At 38.3% G+C, this 21255-nt stretch overlaps 1 protein-coding gene across 1 annotated transcript in view; it reads right to left on the bottom strand.

Annotated features, from left to right (window-relative positions):
* stk11 (serine/threonine kinase 11) overlaps positions 1-21255 on the bottom strand; it is a 93620-nt gene that overhangs the window by 40786 nt on the left and 31579 nt on the right. Inside the window, exons 5-7 of the mRNA XM_039766660.1 lie at positions 19429-19561; positions 19148-19284; positions 18912-19039 (exon numbers count right to left, since the gene is read on the bottom strand). Coding sequence (XP_039622594.1) covers positions 18912-19039; positions 19148-19284; positions 19429-19561 — 398 coding nt within the window. The remainder of the gene's footprint in view (positions 1-18911; positions 19040-19147; positions 19285-19428; positions 19562-21255) is intronic.

Below are 21255 nucleotides of genomic sequence, written 5' to 3'. Positions count from 1 at the left end.
GTAGTGAATTCTTCCCTGTACTGATACATATTATAGAATAAAAAAAAACACACACACACACACACACAACCTGGTACCATTTTGTTTTCACAACTTTGCTACTGAGTTAGTACCAAAACATGGATTCTTATGACATCCCTATTTCACATTAAGCTCAGACTCCACTTAAGGTAGTGTTCTTGTCACCATGCTTGTTTGTGGAATTCATGAGGACAATATCAAGGTGCAGTCGAGGATGTGAGGCTGTCTAGTTAGGGGAGACAAGGGGTAGTGTTGATTCAAGCAAATGTCTCCTTTGCCTTACCCGCCTGTAATCTTCAGCAAGCATGAGTAATTCACTGTTCAAGTGAAGTGGAAAGAATGAGGATCAACACCAGCAAGTCTAAGATTTTCTCTTGGAAGAGTGGATGTCTTTCTATAGGGGAGGGTAGGATAGATGTCCTTAGTGGAGGAGTTAAGATATCCCAAGATCTTGAGTGACTGAACACAGGAACCCATGATCGATAAAACTGACTGGGGAAAGAGTGAGACTACAAGAAAAAGCAGCAGAAATAAGGTTTCTTTTCAGGGTTGTTGGATTAACAGTCCATTGTACGGTAATAAGCTTATTAACTCAGGTCAGCCTTAGAGTATAGACAGCTTCTCCAGCCTGAGTGTACTAAGGCAAGGTTGTGTGGGCATGTTTAAAGGATTCAACCAAGTCGGTTACCACTGCAGCTACTTTTGGCATGTCCCACTAGGTTTGAGAAGATAATTGAGAGGACTATTAATTTATTGTATTAGCACCAAATTTATCTCACCGGAGCGCTGTCCCATCTAGTCCATTCATCCCAGCTGCTTTACTTGTTCTCACTTCCTCCACAGAAGCACTTAACTTCTTCCTGCAAAAGTACTCCATCTTATTTGGATTTTTTTATATAGTATGGCCTCAAATCCCAGCTCCTGCACGTGTAACCATAGCCACCAGACTAAAGGCACTATCTTGTTTCTTTCTGCATTTCCTGAATGTCTTCACCTCAATCCCAGTATTGGCTATCTTTGACCACAGTAGAGTCAGGTGCCCTTTATTTTCTCTGGCCTATCTGCTGAGCCTTCATTACCTCTAAGTTCTAGCCTTTCCAGCATTTCTGAGATGCTTCCTTTTTGGACTTTTATCAGACAGAAAACTACACTGACACAAGCCAAGCCTGTCTGATGCAATACTGAAAATGATCTTTGTCTGAACACTCAGCAAGGTAATGACACAAAAAACTCTTATACTGTGCTTCACTTCTCTTGCTTAGAAATGAAGACTCCTTCAGGTATCTACATTTGTTTGTAATATTTGTCCTCTGCCAAAAGATTATCCACAGGCATACCAAATGATTGAGGCAGTTTTTGTACAACTTGTAGGTGGTGCACACTTGCCTTGGCCAGATTAGTAAGAATACTTTCTTGCCTCTTTGTGGAAGGGGGTCTATAATTGCTTTGGACTGTCCAAGTTCCTGGTCCTTTTGCACATCATTATACATTGTTTGGAGGTACTGGTTTCTCTCTTCTGCAGTGCAAGTTAGTCTGCCAGTGACTTTAAGCCCAAGAGTTCCTTGCAAAATTGAAATAGGCGAACAAACAAGCAGCTCTTTTCCATGCTCTCGCAGTGTGATGCCACTCAGCTTTTTGCAGGTCTCTAATCTTACATCAAAGCATGGTGGTCAGTTAAGTATGAGCTGCTTTTTTGTCCTCTCCTAAACATTTCTGTTGATGCCTTAAGATTTTGAGCACTTGCCTGATGATGTGGGAGTAAATAATTTTGAAAAGTTTAGTGAGTAACCCAACAGGGAAAAAAGTAAGGTGGATTGAGGTCAAAGCCTTAAGTTTTTGGAACATCTACCCCCTGGCCACTGTCTCAAGGATTTGGTCCACATCGTTATCAAATTGGCTCCACAGAGTAGTAGAGATGAGTGCTGGCCATTTGATTATCCTCATCACTGACTGAGTGCTTGTAGTAGCAGGTTTTATCACTTGGAGGTTCTAGGCTCTGTGGAGTGATACTGATCTCCACCCCTCCCTTGTCTGGCCAGCTAGGTTAAGTATATGATGTGTTTTACTAAGTCCCAGTAAGCACTGTGTTTGGTGGATCAATAGTTCAAAACAGGATTCCACAATGTTTGGTATTGTACTGTAATACTTTGGCACATGATCAGAATAATATTAAAGTATTAACTTAGGAGAAACATGAAAAGAACATAGAAGGTAAGTTTCTTTCTCATATAGTTTTAGTATTCAATAAAACCAAAATAAAAAACTAAATTAACAAGTTTTACTATTTATCTTTCTCTGTACTGAGCTGGGAGCAAAGGTTTTGTGCAAGGGAACATTTTTAATGACTGTGTAGTGCCATCTACAGCTCAAATGTTATAAAGGACCAGAGAAACTTACTTCACTATTTAAAAATAAATTACCAGTATCTCTTTCAGAAAGGAAAATGTGTTATGAATAAAAAGAAAACAAAATCAATTTGGGGGACTATTCAAAATACTATATAAAGACACAAAACCCATCATAGGAAATTTCACTTGCTTCCCTCCCAAGTTGTAGAAAAAGACAAGACAGCTAATTTAAAATAGCACTGCAGGCAGCTTGAGACTTTCTCAGCCACATTTGACTATAGGCAGGAACAAACACTGGACCGCAGTGTTAAGCCATTGCAGAAAACACACATCCAATCATATCAAATCAATTTACAAGTGACAATTAACCAAATACAAAATGGACAAACCAAGAAAAGTAGAAGAAAAATGGTTAATGCAGTGTTAATCCACTTATTGAAAACTTAAATTTTAACGAAAAAATTATTGTTAACTAAAATGAAAAGAATACATGTGTGTGAATGAGAGGGAAGGCAGAGGAATAGTGAGGATGCAGGGAGTAGAGTTGGTGAACGTGGAGGAGTTTAAATACTTGGGATCAACAATTCAGAGTAACGGGGATTGTGGAAGAGGGGTGAAAAAGAGTGCAGGCAGGGTGGAATGGGTGGAGAAGAGTGTCAGGAGTGATTTGTGACAGACGGGTACCAGCAAGAGTGGAAGGGAAGGTCTACAGGTCAGTAGTGAGACCAGCTATGTTATATGGGTTAAAGGGGGTGGCATTGACCAGAAAGCAGCAGACAGAGCTGGAGGTAGCAGAGTTAAAGATGCTAAGATTTGCACTGGGTGTGATGATGATTAATAGGATTAGAAATGAGTACATTAGAGGATCAGCTCAAGTTTGACGGCTGGGAAACAGTGAGAGGGGCGCGATTGCATTGGTTTGGACATGTGCAGAGGACAGATGCTGGGTATATTGGGAAAAGGATGTTCAGGATAGAGCTGCCAGGCAAGAGGAAAAGAGGAAGGCCTAAAAGAAGGTTTATGGATGTGGTGAGAGAGGACATGCAGGTGGTGGGTGTAATAGAGCAAGATGCAGAAGACAGGATGATATGGAAGATGATGATCCGCTGTGGTGACCCCCAACAGGAGCAGCCGAATTAAGAAAATGAAAATAAGTGACAAAATATCTGAAAACTAGAATTAAATGAAAATGAGAAAATACAAAAGCTAAACTAGATTTTGTGACTTTAATTTTCATCGCACTAGTTTGTGCATAATGTGCATGTGAGTGTGCAGTTGCTGATGTATTTATTAATTATTTTAAACAACAACATTTATTTATATAGCACATTTTCATACAAACAGTAGCTCAAAGTGCTTTACATATTAAAGAATAGAAAAATGAAAGACAATTATAAAAAATAAATCAACATTAACATCGAATAAGAGTAAGGTTCAATGGCCAGGGGGGGGTAGAAAAAACAAAAAAACTCCAGACGGCTGGAGAAAAAATAAAATCTGTAGGGATTCCAGACCATGATACCGCTCAGTCCCCTCCCCTAAACCACATAATCATAATGTTGACTAGGAATTAGCATTGGCTCATGAGCGCAAGTACCCCTTGCTGCTGCTGTTAGAACCTGTGGATTTCATTGGTCATTTTATCCATCAGTCAGCTTTCCCTTCAAGAAATGCATGAATATCAAAGCCTCATCACGTCAATGACTTATTCTGTAGATTTCACTGGGCACAACTGACCATCTGTCAGAAAATGGCAGGAAATTTTCACTTAAATTCAATGAAAAGGCTCTTAAAACATTCAGTATGTTACTTTGAAAGACAGGGCAAAATAGTTTGAAAATGAATTACATGAAGGATTTGTCAAGATCAAATAGACACCCCCCCTATGCTTCAAATGTAGTCACTATTTGGACTGGAAAAAATATTACCTTTACATGCCACAGGAGGTAGGGATTTCAGCAATTTAACCTTGCTTCACAAATATATTAGTTTGTTGAAAGTACCTTTGCAACGGCAGATTAAGCAGATGCGTAGCATGCAGTCAGTTATCAACCAAGCCAACATAACATTTATATATTCAGTACTAATAACCAGATTAAAACTAATGTTTCTACATGGACGGTGCAGTGCCACAGAGTACATTTCTATTACGCTATCATGATAAACATCTGCATGTTAAACAGTTCAACGATGGCAGATGGATGGACTGCAGTATTATTTAGAATACCACAATAGGCTATATGAAAGTTTTTCATGGGATTGTGATGTGATGGCAGGTGAACGCATCACCACTGTTAATTCTGAAGTATAACATTCCACTTGAGTTTATTTTTAACAAGAGTAATGTACCAAATCTGCTATACTGTAGTAAACTCTGGCGAGGAAACTGAGCAACGAAATCTTTATCTAATATTACCGTACTTAAAACAGTTCATCAGCAGTAAAGCACTAGAACTACAGTGGTCTGAGTAACACACTACAATCTTAATATGTCAAGCAAAAAAACAACCTTGAGGAGTTTGCATCTCTAAGTGAGACAACTCAGCCTGGTTGGTTAACTTTGTATTTTGCTGTCACACCCAGCACCTTTATGTCCTCTCTCATCACAATCATAAACCTCCTCTTAGGCGTTCCTCTTTCCTCTTGTCTGGCAGCTCCATTCCCACCTTCTCACCTCTGCACATGTCCAACCCAACACAATCTTTCCTATCTAGCTTTGTCCCCAAACCATCCAACCTTATCTGACCCTCTAATGTACTCATTCCTAATCCTGTTCATTCTCATCACACCCAATGCAAATTTTAACATTCTTCCACACTCCCCATTACTCTGTACTGTTGATCCCAAGTATTTAAACTCATCCACCTTCAACTCTACACTCCCTGCATCCTCACCAACCATCTGACCTCCCTCTCATTCACACACGTTTTCTGTCTTAGTCCTACTGACCTTCATTACTTTCCTCCCTACAGCATATCTTCAACTCTCCAGGGTCTCCTCAACCTCTTCGTTACAGATCACGTCATCCACAATCATCATAGTCCATGGGGACTCTGGTCTAATCTCCACTGTCAACCCGTCTATCACTACTGCAAGGACTCGGACAATCCCGGATATAATCCCACTTTAACCTTAAATGCATCCGTGATTCCTACCGCAGACCTCAACACTGTCTCACTTCTCTTGTACATATCGTGTATCACTCTTACATACTTCTGTCACTCCTGACTTCCTCATACAACAACAATACCACAACCCCTCTCTAGGCACCCTGTCACATGCTTTTTCTAGGTCCACAAAGACACAATGCAACTCCTCCTGCCCTTCTCCATCAATACCATCAGAGCAAACATCTGTAGTGCTCTTTTCCAGCAAGAAACCATACTGCTGCTCACTAATCATCACCCCCCTTCAAAAATTTGCTTCCATTACTCTTTTCCATAACTTCATGCTGTGGTTCATCAATTTTATCCCTCTGAAGTTACTACTGTTCTGCACATCAACTTGATTAAAAAAAAAATCTTACTTTCCAAGATTGTATTTAAAACAATCTGGTTACAAACTCCACTGTCATCTCTCCTAAACACCCCCATGATTCCACATGTATGTAAAATGGATCAAAAGCCTTCCCATTCTTCATAGGTGTCCTTATTCCCCCCGCTTACTCTTCCCTTGCACTTCTTGGTTCACTATCTCCACATCATCCAAATGTCTCTCTCATTCTCTTCATTCATTATTACACCATCAAAGTACTCTTTCCATCTGTTCAACATACTCTTCTCACTTGTATGTTTCCATTATTATATTATATCACCCTAACATGCGGCTCATTTTTCCCCATCTTGGTCCCTCGGTCTAGCCAATCGGTACAGGTCCCTTTTCTCCCTCCATAGTGTCTAACCTCTCATACAACTCATCATACGCCACCCTCTCTCTTCACCTTACACCTTATCTCCTTGTATACCTGTCTACTTTACCTTTCCATCTATCCCACTTATTCGCCATCCACTTCCACTGTATACTCTCCTGTACTTCCCCATTTCACCATCCGCTTTCTTTGTCCCTCCTCTGTCCAGATGTCAAACCAACCACCATTCTAGATGCCTCTCTTACCACTTTAACTGTAGTTGACTATCTATTTGGTAAGTCTTCACTGCCAACTAGTACCGGTTTTACCTTCTCCCTAAACTCCACCTTACAGTCTTCCTTTTTCAACATCCATCTTTTGATCCTTGGCTCTGCCCTCACTCTCTTCTTACTCTGCAACGTCATCCCAAGACCACCATCCTATGTGATGTGTATTTAACACACCTTTGTGTAGTGCAAATAAATATATTTTTTTCCAACAATGTTGAGAGTATTTCACTTTTTATTGACCATATCACATTTCTAATGGGTCACAAGTTTAAATATACTTTTGTATATGGTAGCATTGTCTTTAAACTAGCTTCTAAAAGTAAGCTGCTGGAATTCTGGCCAATTCCTCCAGACAGAACTGGTGTAACTATGATAGATACATCTGCATCCTTGCTCACACAAGCTTTTTCAGTTTTGCCTACTTGCTCACAAGCTTTTTTCAGTTGTGTACACAATTTTTTCAATCAGACTGAGGTCAGGGCTTTGTGATGGCCACTCCAACACCTCAACCTTGTTGTACTTAAGCCATTTTGCGACAACTTTGAGGTGTGATTGGGACCACTGTCCATTTGGAAGACTATTTGCAACTTAGCTTCAACTTCATTGTTGAACTCTTGAGATGTTGCTGCAGTATATCTAATGTTTCTTCCTCACAATGCCATCTACCCTGTGAAGTGCAACAGTCCCTTCCGCAGCAAGGCACCCCCAGAACATGTTGCTCCCCAAGCATGACATTTGTCGTAGTGTTCTGTGGCATTAAAGCCTCACCCGTTCTCCTCCAAATATAATAATAGTCATTAGGGCCAAACAGTTAGATCTTGGGATTCAGACAAGAGGACATTTCTCCAGAGGAGATGATCTTGGTCTGCAGTCTGGATTTTTACGGTGGCTCTGGAGCAGTGGCTTCTTCCTTGCTGAACAGTCTTTCAGGTTATGTTGAGATACGACTTGCTTTACTGTGGATATAGATACTTGTCTACCAGTTTCCTCCAGCATCTTCACAAGGTCCTTTGCTGTTTTTCTGGATTGATATGCACTTTTCATGCCAAAGTACGTTCTATTTGAGGCAGAATACAGCTTATTCCTAAGAAGTATGACTGCTGTGTGGTCCCATGGTGTGCATACTTGCATATTATTGTCTGTACAGATTAACATGGAACCTTCAATTGTTTGGAAATTGTTCAAGGATGAACTAAATTTGTGGAGGTCCACAATTTTCTGATGTCTTGGCTGATTTAATTTGATTTTCCCATTATGTCAAGCAAAGAGGCAGCGAGCTTGATGGAAGGTCTTAACAGTCTTTGAAATGTTGATTCCAGTTGGTCTAATTGGTTATCAGAAGCTAATTGTCTGATTGCCTAAAGTCTCGGCATCATTTTTCAGAATTTTCCAAGCTGTTTAAAGGTACAGTTAAGTAAAGTGTATGCAAACATGTGACCCACTGGAATTGTGATATAGTCAATAAAAACTGAAATAACCTGTCCGTGAACACGACTGGGAAAAAAATATTTTTGTCCTGCACAAAGTAGATATCTTAAATTATATGCCAAATTTACAATTTGTTAACATAAAATCTGGGAAGAGGTTATAGACTTCTCACTCTTGCCTCCTCTACTCCACTCCTCGCAAGCTCGGTTTTCTTCCACCCTACTCCGGCTCCTTGAATGAAGTAAGGCGGCCCCTTTTATGGTACACCCAGATGTGCTAACTGATGATCTTCCGCCAGCACTTCCTGGTGTGACAGAAGTGCTGCCCTTGCACCTGGAAGCACTCCGGGCATATCTGGTTCCTGTTCCGGCACTTCCTTTTGTGGCTCCAATAAAATCCAGTGAGGCTGCCCTCTTGCGTCTAGGGGAATATATTTCCCCTCTCCCGGTCCTTCTGGGTTTCTGGGTTCCAGGCATCCCGGTAGGGCAAGATCCCTAGCCCTCTGCCACACTACCCAGGTTTTCCATGTTTCTTATTAAATGAAATGTTGCTGTAACAGATGATCAGTATTTAATGTAAACAGTATGCTTGCAGAAATACACTATATACATTAATTACTTTCATCTCTATTTCTGCTATTATTGTTACCAACATACTTTTAAAGTCACTACTTGAACTACTAAAAAAAAAAGAAAGAATTCCCTGAAAAAGTTTTAAAATTAGAAGATGACAGTATCAGGAAATATTAAAAAATAAATATAAAATTAGTATGTGTGCATGGCAATCAAACTGTTGGCAGGGAAACAAAAAAAAGCATTTTTGAAATTAAATTAACTTAAATCTTGTGGCAGGTTAAAGAAACAAATGACATCGGAGCATACTTATTTGATTCTTGCATTTTTTGATTACACTGGAAACCTTGAACCATCACATTTTCATAAGAAAACCGAGTTCTGTCACAGACAATAAAATTGTATTACGCTGATAGATTTTACCATGAGTGACACAAAAGTTGACAACTATAAAAATGTTACACCTGCAAAAGTGTACATGTAGACATTTTTATTGTGAAAAAAATTTAAAAAGTTAACTGCTGAAAACCTAAAAATATTTGAAAATTAGAAAACACTGGGTTGAAGAGGTATAGACATGTCATGAGGAGAGACTATGAATATATGGGCAAAACAGTGATGGAATTTAAAGTATAGATAAGAGAAAGTGAGGGAGGTTGTAGCGTTGGTGGATTAAACAAAAGATTTGAAGAAAGTGTTCGACTGGGGAGGAAGTGGAAGGCCAAGCAGTATGCACAAGAGTCATTAGGCAAACTGACTTCGCGTAGAAGTAGGAAAAGATGATGAAGACGACATCTATAGTATAAAATAAACAAATGCAAATTTCAAATATGGAAAAAGCAAGGACTCCCCTACATTTATAGCTATCTCAAATTAAATTAGAATCTGGTATACCAGATCAGGTATGATTAATAGTTAGACTGGACCTTGGAGGAACCTGTCCTATTTAGATCTCAGACATTTTGTTTGGTTTGCTCCTTGTTTAAAAGTATGTAATCATGGGAAATGCGCTATATAAATAAAATGTATTATTATTATTATAATCACCATGTCTAAATCAAAAGAAGTCTCTGAGGGCTTTAGAAAGAAGGTTATGGATGTATATGTGTGTAAAAGGATTTAAAAAAAAATAGTCTCCAAACAATAGATGAACAATTCCACTGTCCAGAAGATCTAGAAGTGGGCAGAATTTCAAATAGCCAATTACTCCACGCCTGGCTGCCCCAGGAAGTTCAGCCCAACAGTAGAATAAAAGATGCTGAATAATTGCAAGTCTTAAAAAAATACCAGAATTTTGTCATATGGACTACAGGTAACTCTGTCACTGATGTCAAAATGAATGATGATACCATTTAAAAAAAAAAAAAAAGTGGCTTCACAAATTAGACCTACAATGTAGGAATACCAGGAGAAACCCTTTGTTGTCCAGAAATAACATCATGACAAAACTATAGTGTGCCCATGAAGACTTAGGCAAAGACAAAAAGTTCTAGAACAGTGTGCTCTGGACAAACTAAGCAAAGACAGAGTTATTTGGCCATAATACCTGAAGACATTTTTGATGAAAACCAAAGATAATGTTTGACCAGAAGATCCTGACTGAAAAGCACAGTGCTAGAAATGTAATTGTTTGGGACTGCTTGGCTGAATCAGGCCCTGGGTAGCTCACCTTCACAGAATCCACTTTGAATTTTACATTGCCCCACAGGGTGCTACAGGATATTATGTAACCATCTGTCAGAAGATTGAAGCCCAACCAAAAGTGGACCTTGCAAAATGACAATGACCCTAAACACCACCAAGGAATGAAAATAAAAGGATGAAAAGAAAGAAATGGAAGATAGTGGAATGGCAAACTCCTACCCCAGATTCAAATTCTATCAAGATGCTTTTGGCGGGGGGATTTTGAAACTGGCTGCACATATAACACACCTATCATAAATTTCATAGCTGCTACAATTCTGCATGGAGGACTGGGGAAAACTTTCTCCATGTCGATGTCAGAGACAGGTACACAGTTATAGGAAATGCTTATTTTAGATTTTGTTTCTGCAAAATGGGGTAATACCAGCTATTAAAGACAACAGTCTACTTTATTGACAGATGGAAACACTATGTTTAGTTTCAACTGCATCACCTTTATCTAAATGTACTACTTAAAAAGAAAATCAAGGCATGATATTTTCAACATATTTTAAAGAAGAAAAAAAAATAAACTGTAGTTATTTTTTCACATCACTATAAGGCCAAGACCCTTCCCCCTAATCAAAATGCCCTTTACAGAGATAGTAAGATTTCAATATGGCTTCTTTGTCACATTGCATATTCTGTAAATAAAAAAAACAAAAAAAAAACTTAATATTTTGAAACTACACTTTCAAATTTTAGTGATTTACTGTGATTGTAGCCAAAACCTCTGCATTCTTTTCTGGCTCCTGAAATCAGTACTGTTTTAAATGCATTTTAGTGGCACACAGGAGCTTCACTACATTTCAGAAAATGCAGAATTCCTCAGTAAATGAAAATGTCAAGAACTACTGATAAAGGAGTCATTTTTGTCCTTCCCTGAATTATGCATGGAGTTGAAGCAGGAAAGTGTGTTAGCATCTTCTTTGAATTGCACTTGAGAACAATAATAAGAAATTAATTCATTAAAGAAAAAGGCTTTTCTGTTACAGGGTGAGAGGCTAGGTAATTAAGAAAATTAAGCTTCATTTGTTTTATGACTTTTGGAAAATAGTTTACCAACTCTTCTGAAACATTAAATATGGCTTTATTAAATGTTAGAGCATTAACCAACAAGATGTTTTCCATCAACGATCTTAATAGTGATAGGAAAATTGATTTTATTGTACTAAGTGAAACGTGGCTTAGCTCTGATGATGCGGCTGTTTTAATCTAATCTGCACCTCTGAATTACAGCTTGGCTCGTGCAGATAGCCAAGGAAAGAAAGGCGGTGGTTTAGCAAACATTTACTCGAGCCGGTTAAAGTGTAAAGACGTCAGTTTTGGTAAATTCAAGTGCTTTGAGCATCTTGTCGTTATTCACGGCGTTTCTCAGTTTCTAGTACTATCCATGTATAGACCTCCTAAATACAATGCGTCTTTCTTTGAGGAATTCTCAGACTTGGCTTCAATTATAATTACGAACTATAACACGCTCCTAACAGCTGGTGACTAACTTTCATATCGATAATCAGTGTGACCCGAAAGTAAAAGAATTTATGAACCTCCTGGACTCTTGATTTGAGACAGCTCGTTAGTCAGCCTACACATAAAGCAGGTCATATGTTAGGCTTAGTAATTACTAAAGGACTAAAAGTTGATGTGAAGCAGATCATTGATATTAGTCTGTCAGACCATTTTCTTTTACTATTTAATATAGAAATGATAGAAAACATTCACAAGCAGAATATTGTTAAAAACACTTCTTTGATTCATTAGTAGCTTCTAAATTTACAAACATTCTAAGCAACCAGTCCGTTTGTTGTGCTAACTACAATAGCGAGGATAATGTAAATAGTAAGGTGGAAAATTTTAATACTAAGGTGAGAGCTGCTGCTGACATAGTCGCACCTGAAAAGACAGTTAAAAAATCTTCTAGCATTGTTATACCATGAAAGGCCCAAAGACTATCCGATTTAAAGAGAACATGCCTGAGAGCTGAGCGTAAATGGAGAAAAACTAAACTATCCACTATGAGATATTGAAGGTTAAAATAACAGAATACAATAACACAGTCCGTCTTCAGAGGTGCTGCTATTTCTCTAGAATTATAAACAAAATTGCTAGTAATCCCAGAGTCTTATTCTCTACGATTGATTGTCTGCTAAACCCAGCTAACTCAATGGAATGCCTCCAGAATACTTCCAGTGAACCTTGTGAGGCTATTGCTGTATTTTTCAATCAAAAAATTAATGATATTAGAAATATAGTATATCTCCCCAACACTGATCCTCTTAAGCCCCAGTACTCCGTTATAAACAAATTCTTTCACCAGGATATTTACCGGATTTATATAAAATAATTTCTCAACTGAGACCTTCCACCTGCGTCCTTGACCCAATACCAAGAAGTTTTTTCAAAGTAGTATCGAGCGTGCTAATTGATAGTATTCTTGACATAGTAAACTCGTCATTAGATACGGTGGTCTTCCCAGAATGTCTTAAGACTGCTGCATTTATGTTAGGTAGAATGCCTAGAGGGGGTTGGACGGTCTCATGGCCTGGAACCTCTGCAGATTTGTTTTCTCCAGCCATCTGGAGTTTGTTTTTTCTGTCCTCCCTGGCCATCAGACCTTACTTTTATTCTATGTTAGTGTTCTCTTATTTTAATTCTTACTTTCTTTTTTTCCTCTTCATCATGTAAAGCACTTTGAGCTACATTTGTATGAAAATGTGCTATATAAATAAAAGTTGTTGTTGTCTCCATTTTTTTTTACTTTTAAATGAAGCAAAATAGTTTTGATACAGATGAATACTTAACAGCTGTCATTAACAGTGAAGGGCAGAACTGCACACTACAGTCTTTTTCAACATACTATATACAAAATCAGGTTACAAAAACATGCTCGTAACTTAAGGGCTGCCTATATTTACCATTTATGATAGTGTGTTTTAGTTTTCCATTCTGTACAGAATAAGTAAATCTCTAACCTGGGGACTATCTATTCTCTCACTGTGGATTAACTCTGGAATGAAATATTTTGAAGTGTAGCACTCCCATAGACAAGTCACTTACAGGCATCTGCTGTAATGGGAGGTGGACACGTGTGTAAACAAAGAACTATATAGCATAAATAGTCTAATCTGGCTTAATAAAAGCTCACCCCAAACCACAGTTCAAATTCCAAATTACTTTACTTTCTAAGTAAAATTAGGCTATAGGACAAAAAGACAAAGCGAGTCAACAGAATATTACAAGTGACTTTATAGCCTCCTTTATGTCCGCATTACTGCTGCTTTCACCATGGTATGAAGAGAGAAGCTGCACAGCATAAGGACATAATGAGAAAAAAAAAGGTATCCTAATAGCAAACATGATATTGAACACTGCACACTTGAAACTAGGGTTGGCACAATACCAATATTTCAAATTTCAATAATTAAAATAAAGCTTAAATAGATAGCAATTCAGTATTCATTAAAATTTTTATTTCAATGAAAGAAAATAACTGTAGTCATTAAGTTCAAACACATCAAGCAGTGTAATCTTTTGTAAAAGGTTAAGTGCACATTGCATTTCTGTGTAAATAAACTGAAGTCTTTGCGACTTCCAAATTTTTTACTAGCATATCAACGCACTCTCGCATGCACTATGCTTTGGATAGGCAGCAAATGAGCCCTGACGTACTAAATACAAACTGAAGTACAATTGAATGTGCAGTTGTGTTCGTAAGTTTCCATACCCTGGCAGAATTTGGAAAATGTGTACCATTCTTTAAAGAAAAAAGATGACTGCTCACACAAAAGACATTTCATTTAATTGAGCCAAAACTATAAAGTATCATAATAGTACAAGCATTAAACAAAACAGTGATAAGGAAAATAATGGGATGGTCCCTGTTCAAAAGTTTGCATATTCTTAGCTGTTTATATGGTTTAATTTTAATTTTTAATTTGTCTTGCATGTACTGCACATTTGAGATTTCCACAAAATGTTTCAATGAAATTGAGGTCTGGAGACTGTGATAGCCACTCCACCACCGTGGTGGGAAGAGGACCCCCAACCAAGATGGCTTGCGAAATAAAACATGTCCAACAGGCATATGCTTCTGATGGAAATAAAAATAATCTGTTCTAAGGAATTACGTAAATTGTTTGAACAGATTAATAATTTGTTCAAATGGATTTATTTTGTGTATTTTCCCTGACACGTACAAGGCTTCATACTAGATCAAATTCACTGAAATTACATTTCATTGAGGAAGCCAAATTACTCATCAATGGCAATATGAATGAAACCTATGTCCAAAACAAATATGCCTTCTTCCAGCTGTTAATCTATAGTGCAGGGACGTTAGCCCCACTGTCTGTCATCATGCGGAATGATTCAGCTAAAATGTGCCAAGTGTGTTTTCGTGCTTATACCTTGGGTGATTTAGGCCTGTGATGGACAGCTGGCTCCTGAAGCTTATTGTACTCTTCATATTCTTTGCAGTGGTCAGTTTGCAGATGGTGAAACAAGTCAGTTCTCAAGCTGTCATTAATGGCAACTGATTTCCGATATAGTTTGCAGACTGCCATCTTAAGCAACAGTGTTTTCAAACTAAAACCACCTCCACATGAGTGATGATTATCTACATTTTGCAATTAAATGTAGCAATGTAGATTGCAAGACTGTTTTATTCCCTGGCACTGTTTGATTACTCATTTTTAGGCAGCCAAGCGCTGACCGTGCACGCATAGTAATCTATCATGTTAGGTTACAATAGACAGTGAATGCAAGCCTTGTTTATGACTGATTTTTGCAAAGTGAGTGGCACACTCGATAATTTCACCTTGCATATTTTGTTGAAACAATAATTAAGATATCACAGATGATACATATTGCACACTCCTACCATTAACACATTTTTCTAAATGAGTTTGCAAATAGCATAATACACCCCAGGTCCCATTTAACAATTCAATTAACCAGTTAAACAACAAACTCAGTTATTCCAAAAATATGGTAGCACTATTTATATTTCATAAGGGTGCTGAAATAAATTTTGCTATACCCCCTACAGTTCGCTTACCAGCCCTGTATTGGCATAGAGGATGCCATCATCTACCTGCTGAATCAGGCTCATTCTCATCTGGATATTGTTGGGAACACAGTGAGGGTCATGTTTTTTGACTTCTCCGGTGCTTTTAACACAATCAGACCACCACTGCTTGGTAATAAGCTCACAGAAATGCAGGTAGACGCCCCACTTGTAGCCTGGATTACGGACTATCTAAACAATCGACCACAGCATGTCCAACTGAAGAGCTGCCGCTCTGAAAGCATCAAGAGCAACAAGGGGGCGCCACAGGGAACTGTCCTATCACCTTTCCTCTTCACCATCTACACGTCTGACTTCAGGTACAGGTCTCAGTCATGTCACCTGCAGAAATTTTCTGATGACTCTGCCGTTGTGGCCTGTATCAGGGATGGTCAGGAGGAGGAATATAGGGATATGGTGGAAAGCTTTGTTGGGAGGTGTGAGCAGAATCATTTACAGTTAAACATCACAAAGACAAAGGAACTGGTGGTGGACTTTAGGAAGCGGTCTCCTCCTCCCGCCCCTGTTACCATCATAGGAATGGAAGTTGAAGTAGTTCAGGACTATAGGTACCTGGGAGTACACATTGACAGTAAACTTGACTGGTCCAAGAACACAGACACTGTGATCAAGAAAGGGAATAGCCGGCTCTATCTAATGAGGCGGCTCAGGTCGTTTAATGTATGCAGGAAAATGCTGACAATGTTTTATCACACTGTGACGGAGAGTGTGGTGTTTTTTGCAGCTGTGAGCTGGGGCAGTGCGGTGAAGACAGCTGATCACAACAGGCTGAACAAGCTCATTAAAAAGGCTTGTTCTGTCCTAGGTGTCAAACTAGAAGATCTGACGGAGGTGTCCGAGAGGAGAATGCTGAAAAAGCTCCTCAGTATCATGGACAACCCCTCTCACCCCATGCATGCCTCCTTTAGGAACCATCAGAGCACACACAGCAGAAGACTCATTGGCCCCAAATGCAGAACTGAACGCCACAGGAGATCTTTTCTACCTGTGGCAATAAGGCTTTATAACTCCTCTTCGTTCTGTAGGTGATCTTTTCAACCTTTGTGGCGGTATGTTAGTCCCATTATGTCATCACAAGAGGCTAGCTCATTTTACTGAGGCACAAGTACTAAGTCACTTTTCATAACCTACACTAATAATCTGTAATAATAATCTGTTATATTTATATTTTGTATATTTGCACAATTGTCATATGCTTGTTATACATGCCAATGACATAAGAATTTCCCTCGAGATGAATAAAGTTCTGATCTTAAAAAAAAAAAAATAAAGACAGGCATCATCTAAGAACTTGGTTTAATTCAAAAGAACTAACCTTTAATTAAAGAGCACTCTTTTTAAATTACATGTTAGCAATTCAAGTTTTTTCGTCACATTTCTAAACTATTTTGCAAAAACAAAACTAATCTTGTTAGCCAAGTGCCACACCTTATGTATTAAACCCAGCAGGAACAATGTCTAAAGCATTGAATTTCTAACCAGTTAAAAGCATTTGAAAAATTCCACTGAAACCATCACTATTTGGTTTGACAGATTAGCTGCAATTCCAACATCTTTCACAAACAAGTCACCAAAACAGCACAAGTGTATTACTTTAAATTTTTTTATTTAATGTACAGCCCCAGCAGTTATACTTTGACTTTCTTCTTTTCCTGTTGTAATGATAAAATCACAAGACCTACCCCAATAAAATAAGTCCAAGAAAATGAAGGCAGTACAGCAATCACAGTTAATCAAAACTGGGTCCTATGATGTAGATTCTACCAACAAAATATCCATCCATCCATTTTCCAACCCACTGAATCCAAACACAGGGTCACGGGGGTCTGCTGGAGCCAATCCCAGCCAACACACGGCACAAGGCAGGAACCAATCCTGGGCAGGGTGCGAACCCACCGCAGGACACACACCAAGCACACACTAGGGCCAATTTAGAATTGCCAATCCACCTAACCGACATGTCTTTGGACTGTGGGAGGAAACCGGAGTGCCCGGAGGAAACCCACGCAGACACGGGGAGAACATGAAAACTCCACGCAGGGAGGACCCAGGTCTCCTAACTGCGAGGCAGCAGCACTACCACTGCGCCACCGTGCCGCCCACCAACAAAATATTTACCATCTAAATATATTAAAGCTATAGTTTTCTCATACCACTATATACTGACATTAGCCAATAGTTGGGAGAGACATGTTTCTGAGCTTTAACACTAGAATTACCAGAGCCTACAAAAAAACTCGTAAATCCGTTCCACCTTAAATCGCTTCTTAAAATCGTTCACAGCTCTCCACCAGCGTCTCTTGTCATCTAAATGTGCTGATAAAATCAGACTGCAAGCAGCCGGCTATTTCATCCCCCCACCGACTTAGAACATGCACAAACTTCTCCCAGCTCATGCCTTGATTGATTTTCTGAGAGTAAAGTGGAGTTTTAGAGTGGAAATAATAGATTATTGTTTGGAACACACGCATTTCACGTCTGTTCCGTTACTACAGTAATCTGTGTAAACACATTGTTAAAACAGAAACGTTTTTTATACTCTAGTAGTGGATGACAAAATGTAGGCATAAACTATATAATGTATGAAGCCTGAAGTCCAAATATCAAAGAAATACTTTCACAAAAGGTACAAATATAACACAACAAATGCGCTTTTATTCTAAAGTGTAACTGCAGAAAAAAAAGCTGCCTTAGCAAGCCATACTGACGCATATTCACTACAACTGGCGCGATGGCGTAATATCAGCTGCTGGCTGGGAATCAAAAGGTCATGAGTTCGATCCTTCACGACTCCATTTTGTGAAGTAAACTGATCGTATTCTTACTATTTTAGAATAAAAACATACATTTGATTTCAGTCTGTAACAGCCGGTGTAATTTATGATACTTGTAAAGGTTAGCTTTGATTTTTTTATTCACTTTTCATTCTCTGTCACGTTCAGGATCCTTCCCCAAGTCCTTCATTTCACTACCATTGGTAAGAGAATGTATCGTGATACACTGCAGATCTAGCTTCGGAGCAAGAATGCACATCGAAGGTGATCGTACAGTATGAGGGAGGAAAGAAAGTAAATTCGATTGCATGCGACCACGTTATCCTATTGTAACTGTTTTCTACATGCGCTGTACTGCTGTGCTCCGCCCTTGAATCTGGTTAACCTCCAAAACTTGAACATTGTGAGTCACAATGTGGTGCTTCAGAAGGGGTAATGAAACTACACTGAAATTCTTTACCTGTTATTAACAACAAGCTGAAATGTTAAAAAACAAAACATATGAGTGTTCAAACTCTGCTGGTACAATGAACATTGGGAGTGGCTCACACTGATGATGTAACATTACACAGACGAAGGATGCGTGAAGCTGTTAAAAGCTTTGGAAGCCATGTGAAACAAACAGTATGACTTAAGGGACTTCTTATATAGTATAGGGTGGTCCAGATCTAATTATACAATTTTCATTACACTATAACTTAGTACTATACATACTGTATATGGTCAATTTACAACTGGTCTGTCAGAACTGAACTTGGTCGTGTGTCAATAACTATCTGTATTTTATTTTACAGGTATTTAGACAGGTATAATCTAAAAGAGAGCAAGACTGTTAACTTATTAACTGGCAATCAGGCATTACCTCTCAGTAGGTCTGCCAACAATGGGCCACAGTCCTCAGGAATGTTGTAGTCTCCTTTTCCAATGTTTTCAAACAGCTTGTAGATGTTGTCCCCTTCAAATGGATACAGACCAGTGGTAATATTATATCTGCAAAGTTAGAGGAGAAAAGGTTGTCAGGCAAAAATACTTGAAATGCATATAATCACATAGTTTGAATTATAATGTAATCGGTTTCTTTTTTGAATTTTAACTCACAATGTAACACCGGCAGACCAGATGTCCACTTTAAACCCTGAAAATGTGTCCAAGCCATTTGCTATTTCAGGAGGCTGAAATGCAGGTGACCCTTGGCTTGTCCGGCATGTGTCATCTTCTGCAAAAGGATGCAATGCCTAGAAGAAATTTAGTATATTATAAATTACTTCACAGCAATTTAAAAATGTAAAAAAAAAAAACCTTTAAGCAAAGCAGAATCAAGTAACAATGTTAATAATTCAAAAAACAAACAAAAACACACACATATACAAGAATCTTACCTCTGCCACTCCTAAATCTGAGATTTTAAGAGTGCCATCCGTTGTCAAAAGCAAGTTCCCTGGTTTAATGTCTTTATGAACAATCCCCTGGCTGTGCAAATATTCTAACCCGTCGATTAATTGACAAAAATACCTGCAAACAAATAAATTTAGTTAAAACAATAGTAAAAACTCAAGATAAAGTTAGATAACTTAGTGTTAAATAAATCCAAGTTCCCTGGTTTAACACCTTTATGAACACTACCCTTCCTGTGCAAATATCTATTTTGTTGATTAACTGACAAAAATACCTGTAAAAGGTTAATTAAAACAGAAACTACTAAAGATAAAGTTAAGACAATTTAGTGTTAAAAGAATATGAACAGAAACCTCTATAACTTCACCTTTTAATTAGTGGAGGCTGTATTCACCTTTTGCTTGATCTCTGATCTTCCTCAGAGACACCATCAAGTTTGTTAGAATTTCCTACTTAACACAACAGAGCAGCAAAGTAGCAGCCAGCATGGGAGCAAAATGTTACATATTAATGAAGATTCCATAGAGTAATAGTCCTAAATTAATGTCAGCTGAAACTTTGCAGAGGACTTGAGCAAATAGCAAGTGAGGTAAGGGAATTTTTCACATTACTTTGATCTATCCTCTGGCATGAAAGGGCAAAAACAAGAAATTGCAGGAGCATCAAACCATATCAGCATCTCCATATAGGTCAAGATCTCCACCATCTAATTAGCATGGATTTGGTGCTTCTGAAGGAATGCATAACACCCAGCCAGAGAAGAGAAACTGGAGCATCACCCCACACGTGGGTGCTGTGGAAATAGCAGAATGCCTCTGTATTACTGGCCAGGAAATGTTGTGTAGCCAAGCCGCTTCGATTGTGCTAAACGTAATGCACTTTTTTGTAATTCTGGGATTCAAAACACATCTGTATAATGCAGGTGCAAGCACGGGGTAGATACCATTATATAAAGTAAAACCGTGGCAGTAATATTTGCTTGGACAAGAAAACTGATTTGTCAAAGTGGAACCTATGATCACAATATAAACTTTTCATAAAAAAAAAAAAAAATGTAAGCTTTGCATTTTTTGACTTGAAAAATTACATTTATTAAATCTCATCTTTCTACTTTAAAACATGCAAATAATAATAAATATTATGAACACCACACTGCATATGTGCAAGTGACACAAGCGTCAATTTCAGATTCACTAGAATCACTTTATTTCACTGACCATTTTAATTTCACTGACTGAAGACAGACTCACCTGGTCATCACTACTGATGAGGTGTTTTTGACAAGATGCCATTATGAGGCTAGGAGAAGACACGTCTACACCGTTGCCCAGGTAACCCTCAAGCCTGACGCTTACGCAAGATACACCTATACTGTTGCCAGAGTAATCCTCGGCGTTAACATTGTTGGATTTTAAAAGATAAACACATACTAAGGCACACTTAAGTAACACACATATCTGAAATGCTTGCTATATTAGAATAAAAGAGCAAATTCAGTTTAAGTTATGATTTGATATCAAACCAAAGAAACAGAAGTAGGAGTCCAGTATTTGGCAAATGTTGATTGGGAAGAAAACTGCAGGCAAACCCCTGGACTGAACTTGAAACCACTAGGCTGGATATGAACTGCTGGTTACTGTCTCTTTTGCATTTCATTGTTAATTGAAAACAATATAAGTAAAACAGTAAATACTAAAAGAACCATAGTAAAGCACAACATTCTCGGGAGTGAAAACAGGTGGATGTGTATAAAAAGAGCATAAAGTTTTTAGTTCATTAATTAAAAAAAAAGTTCTCACAATTCAAATTTA

The sequence above is a fragment of the Polypterus senegalus genome, chromosome 10 (genome assembly GCF_016835505.1).
Source record: "Polypterus senegalus isolate Bchr_013 chromosome 10, ASM1683550v1, whole genome shotgun sequence".
NCBI lineage: Eukaryota > Metazoa > Chordata > Cladistia > Polypteriformes > Polypteridae > Polypterus > Polypterus senegalus.
This window is presented reverse-complemented; position numbering and strand designations above follow the sequence as displayed.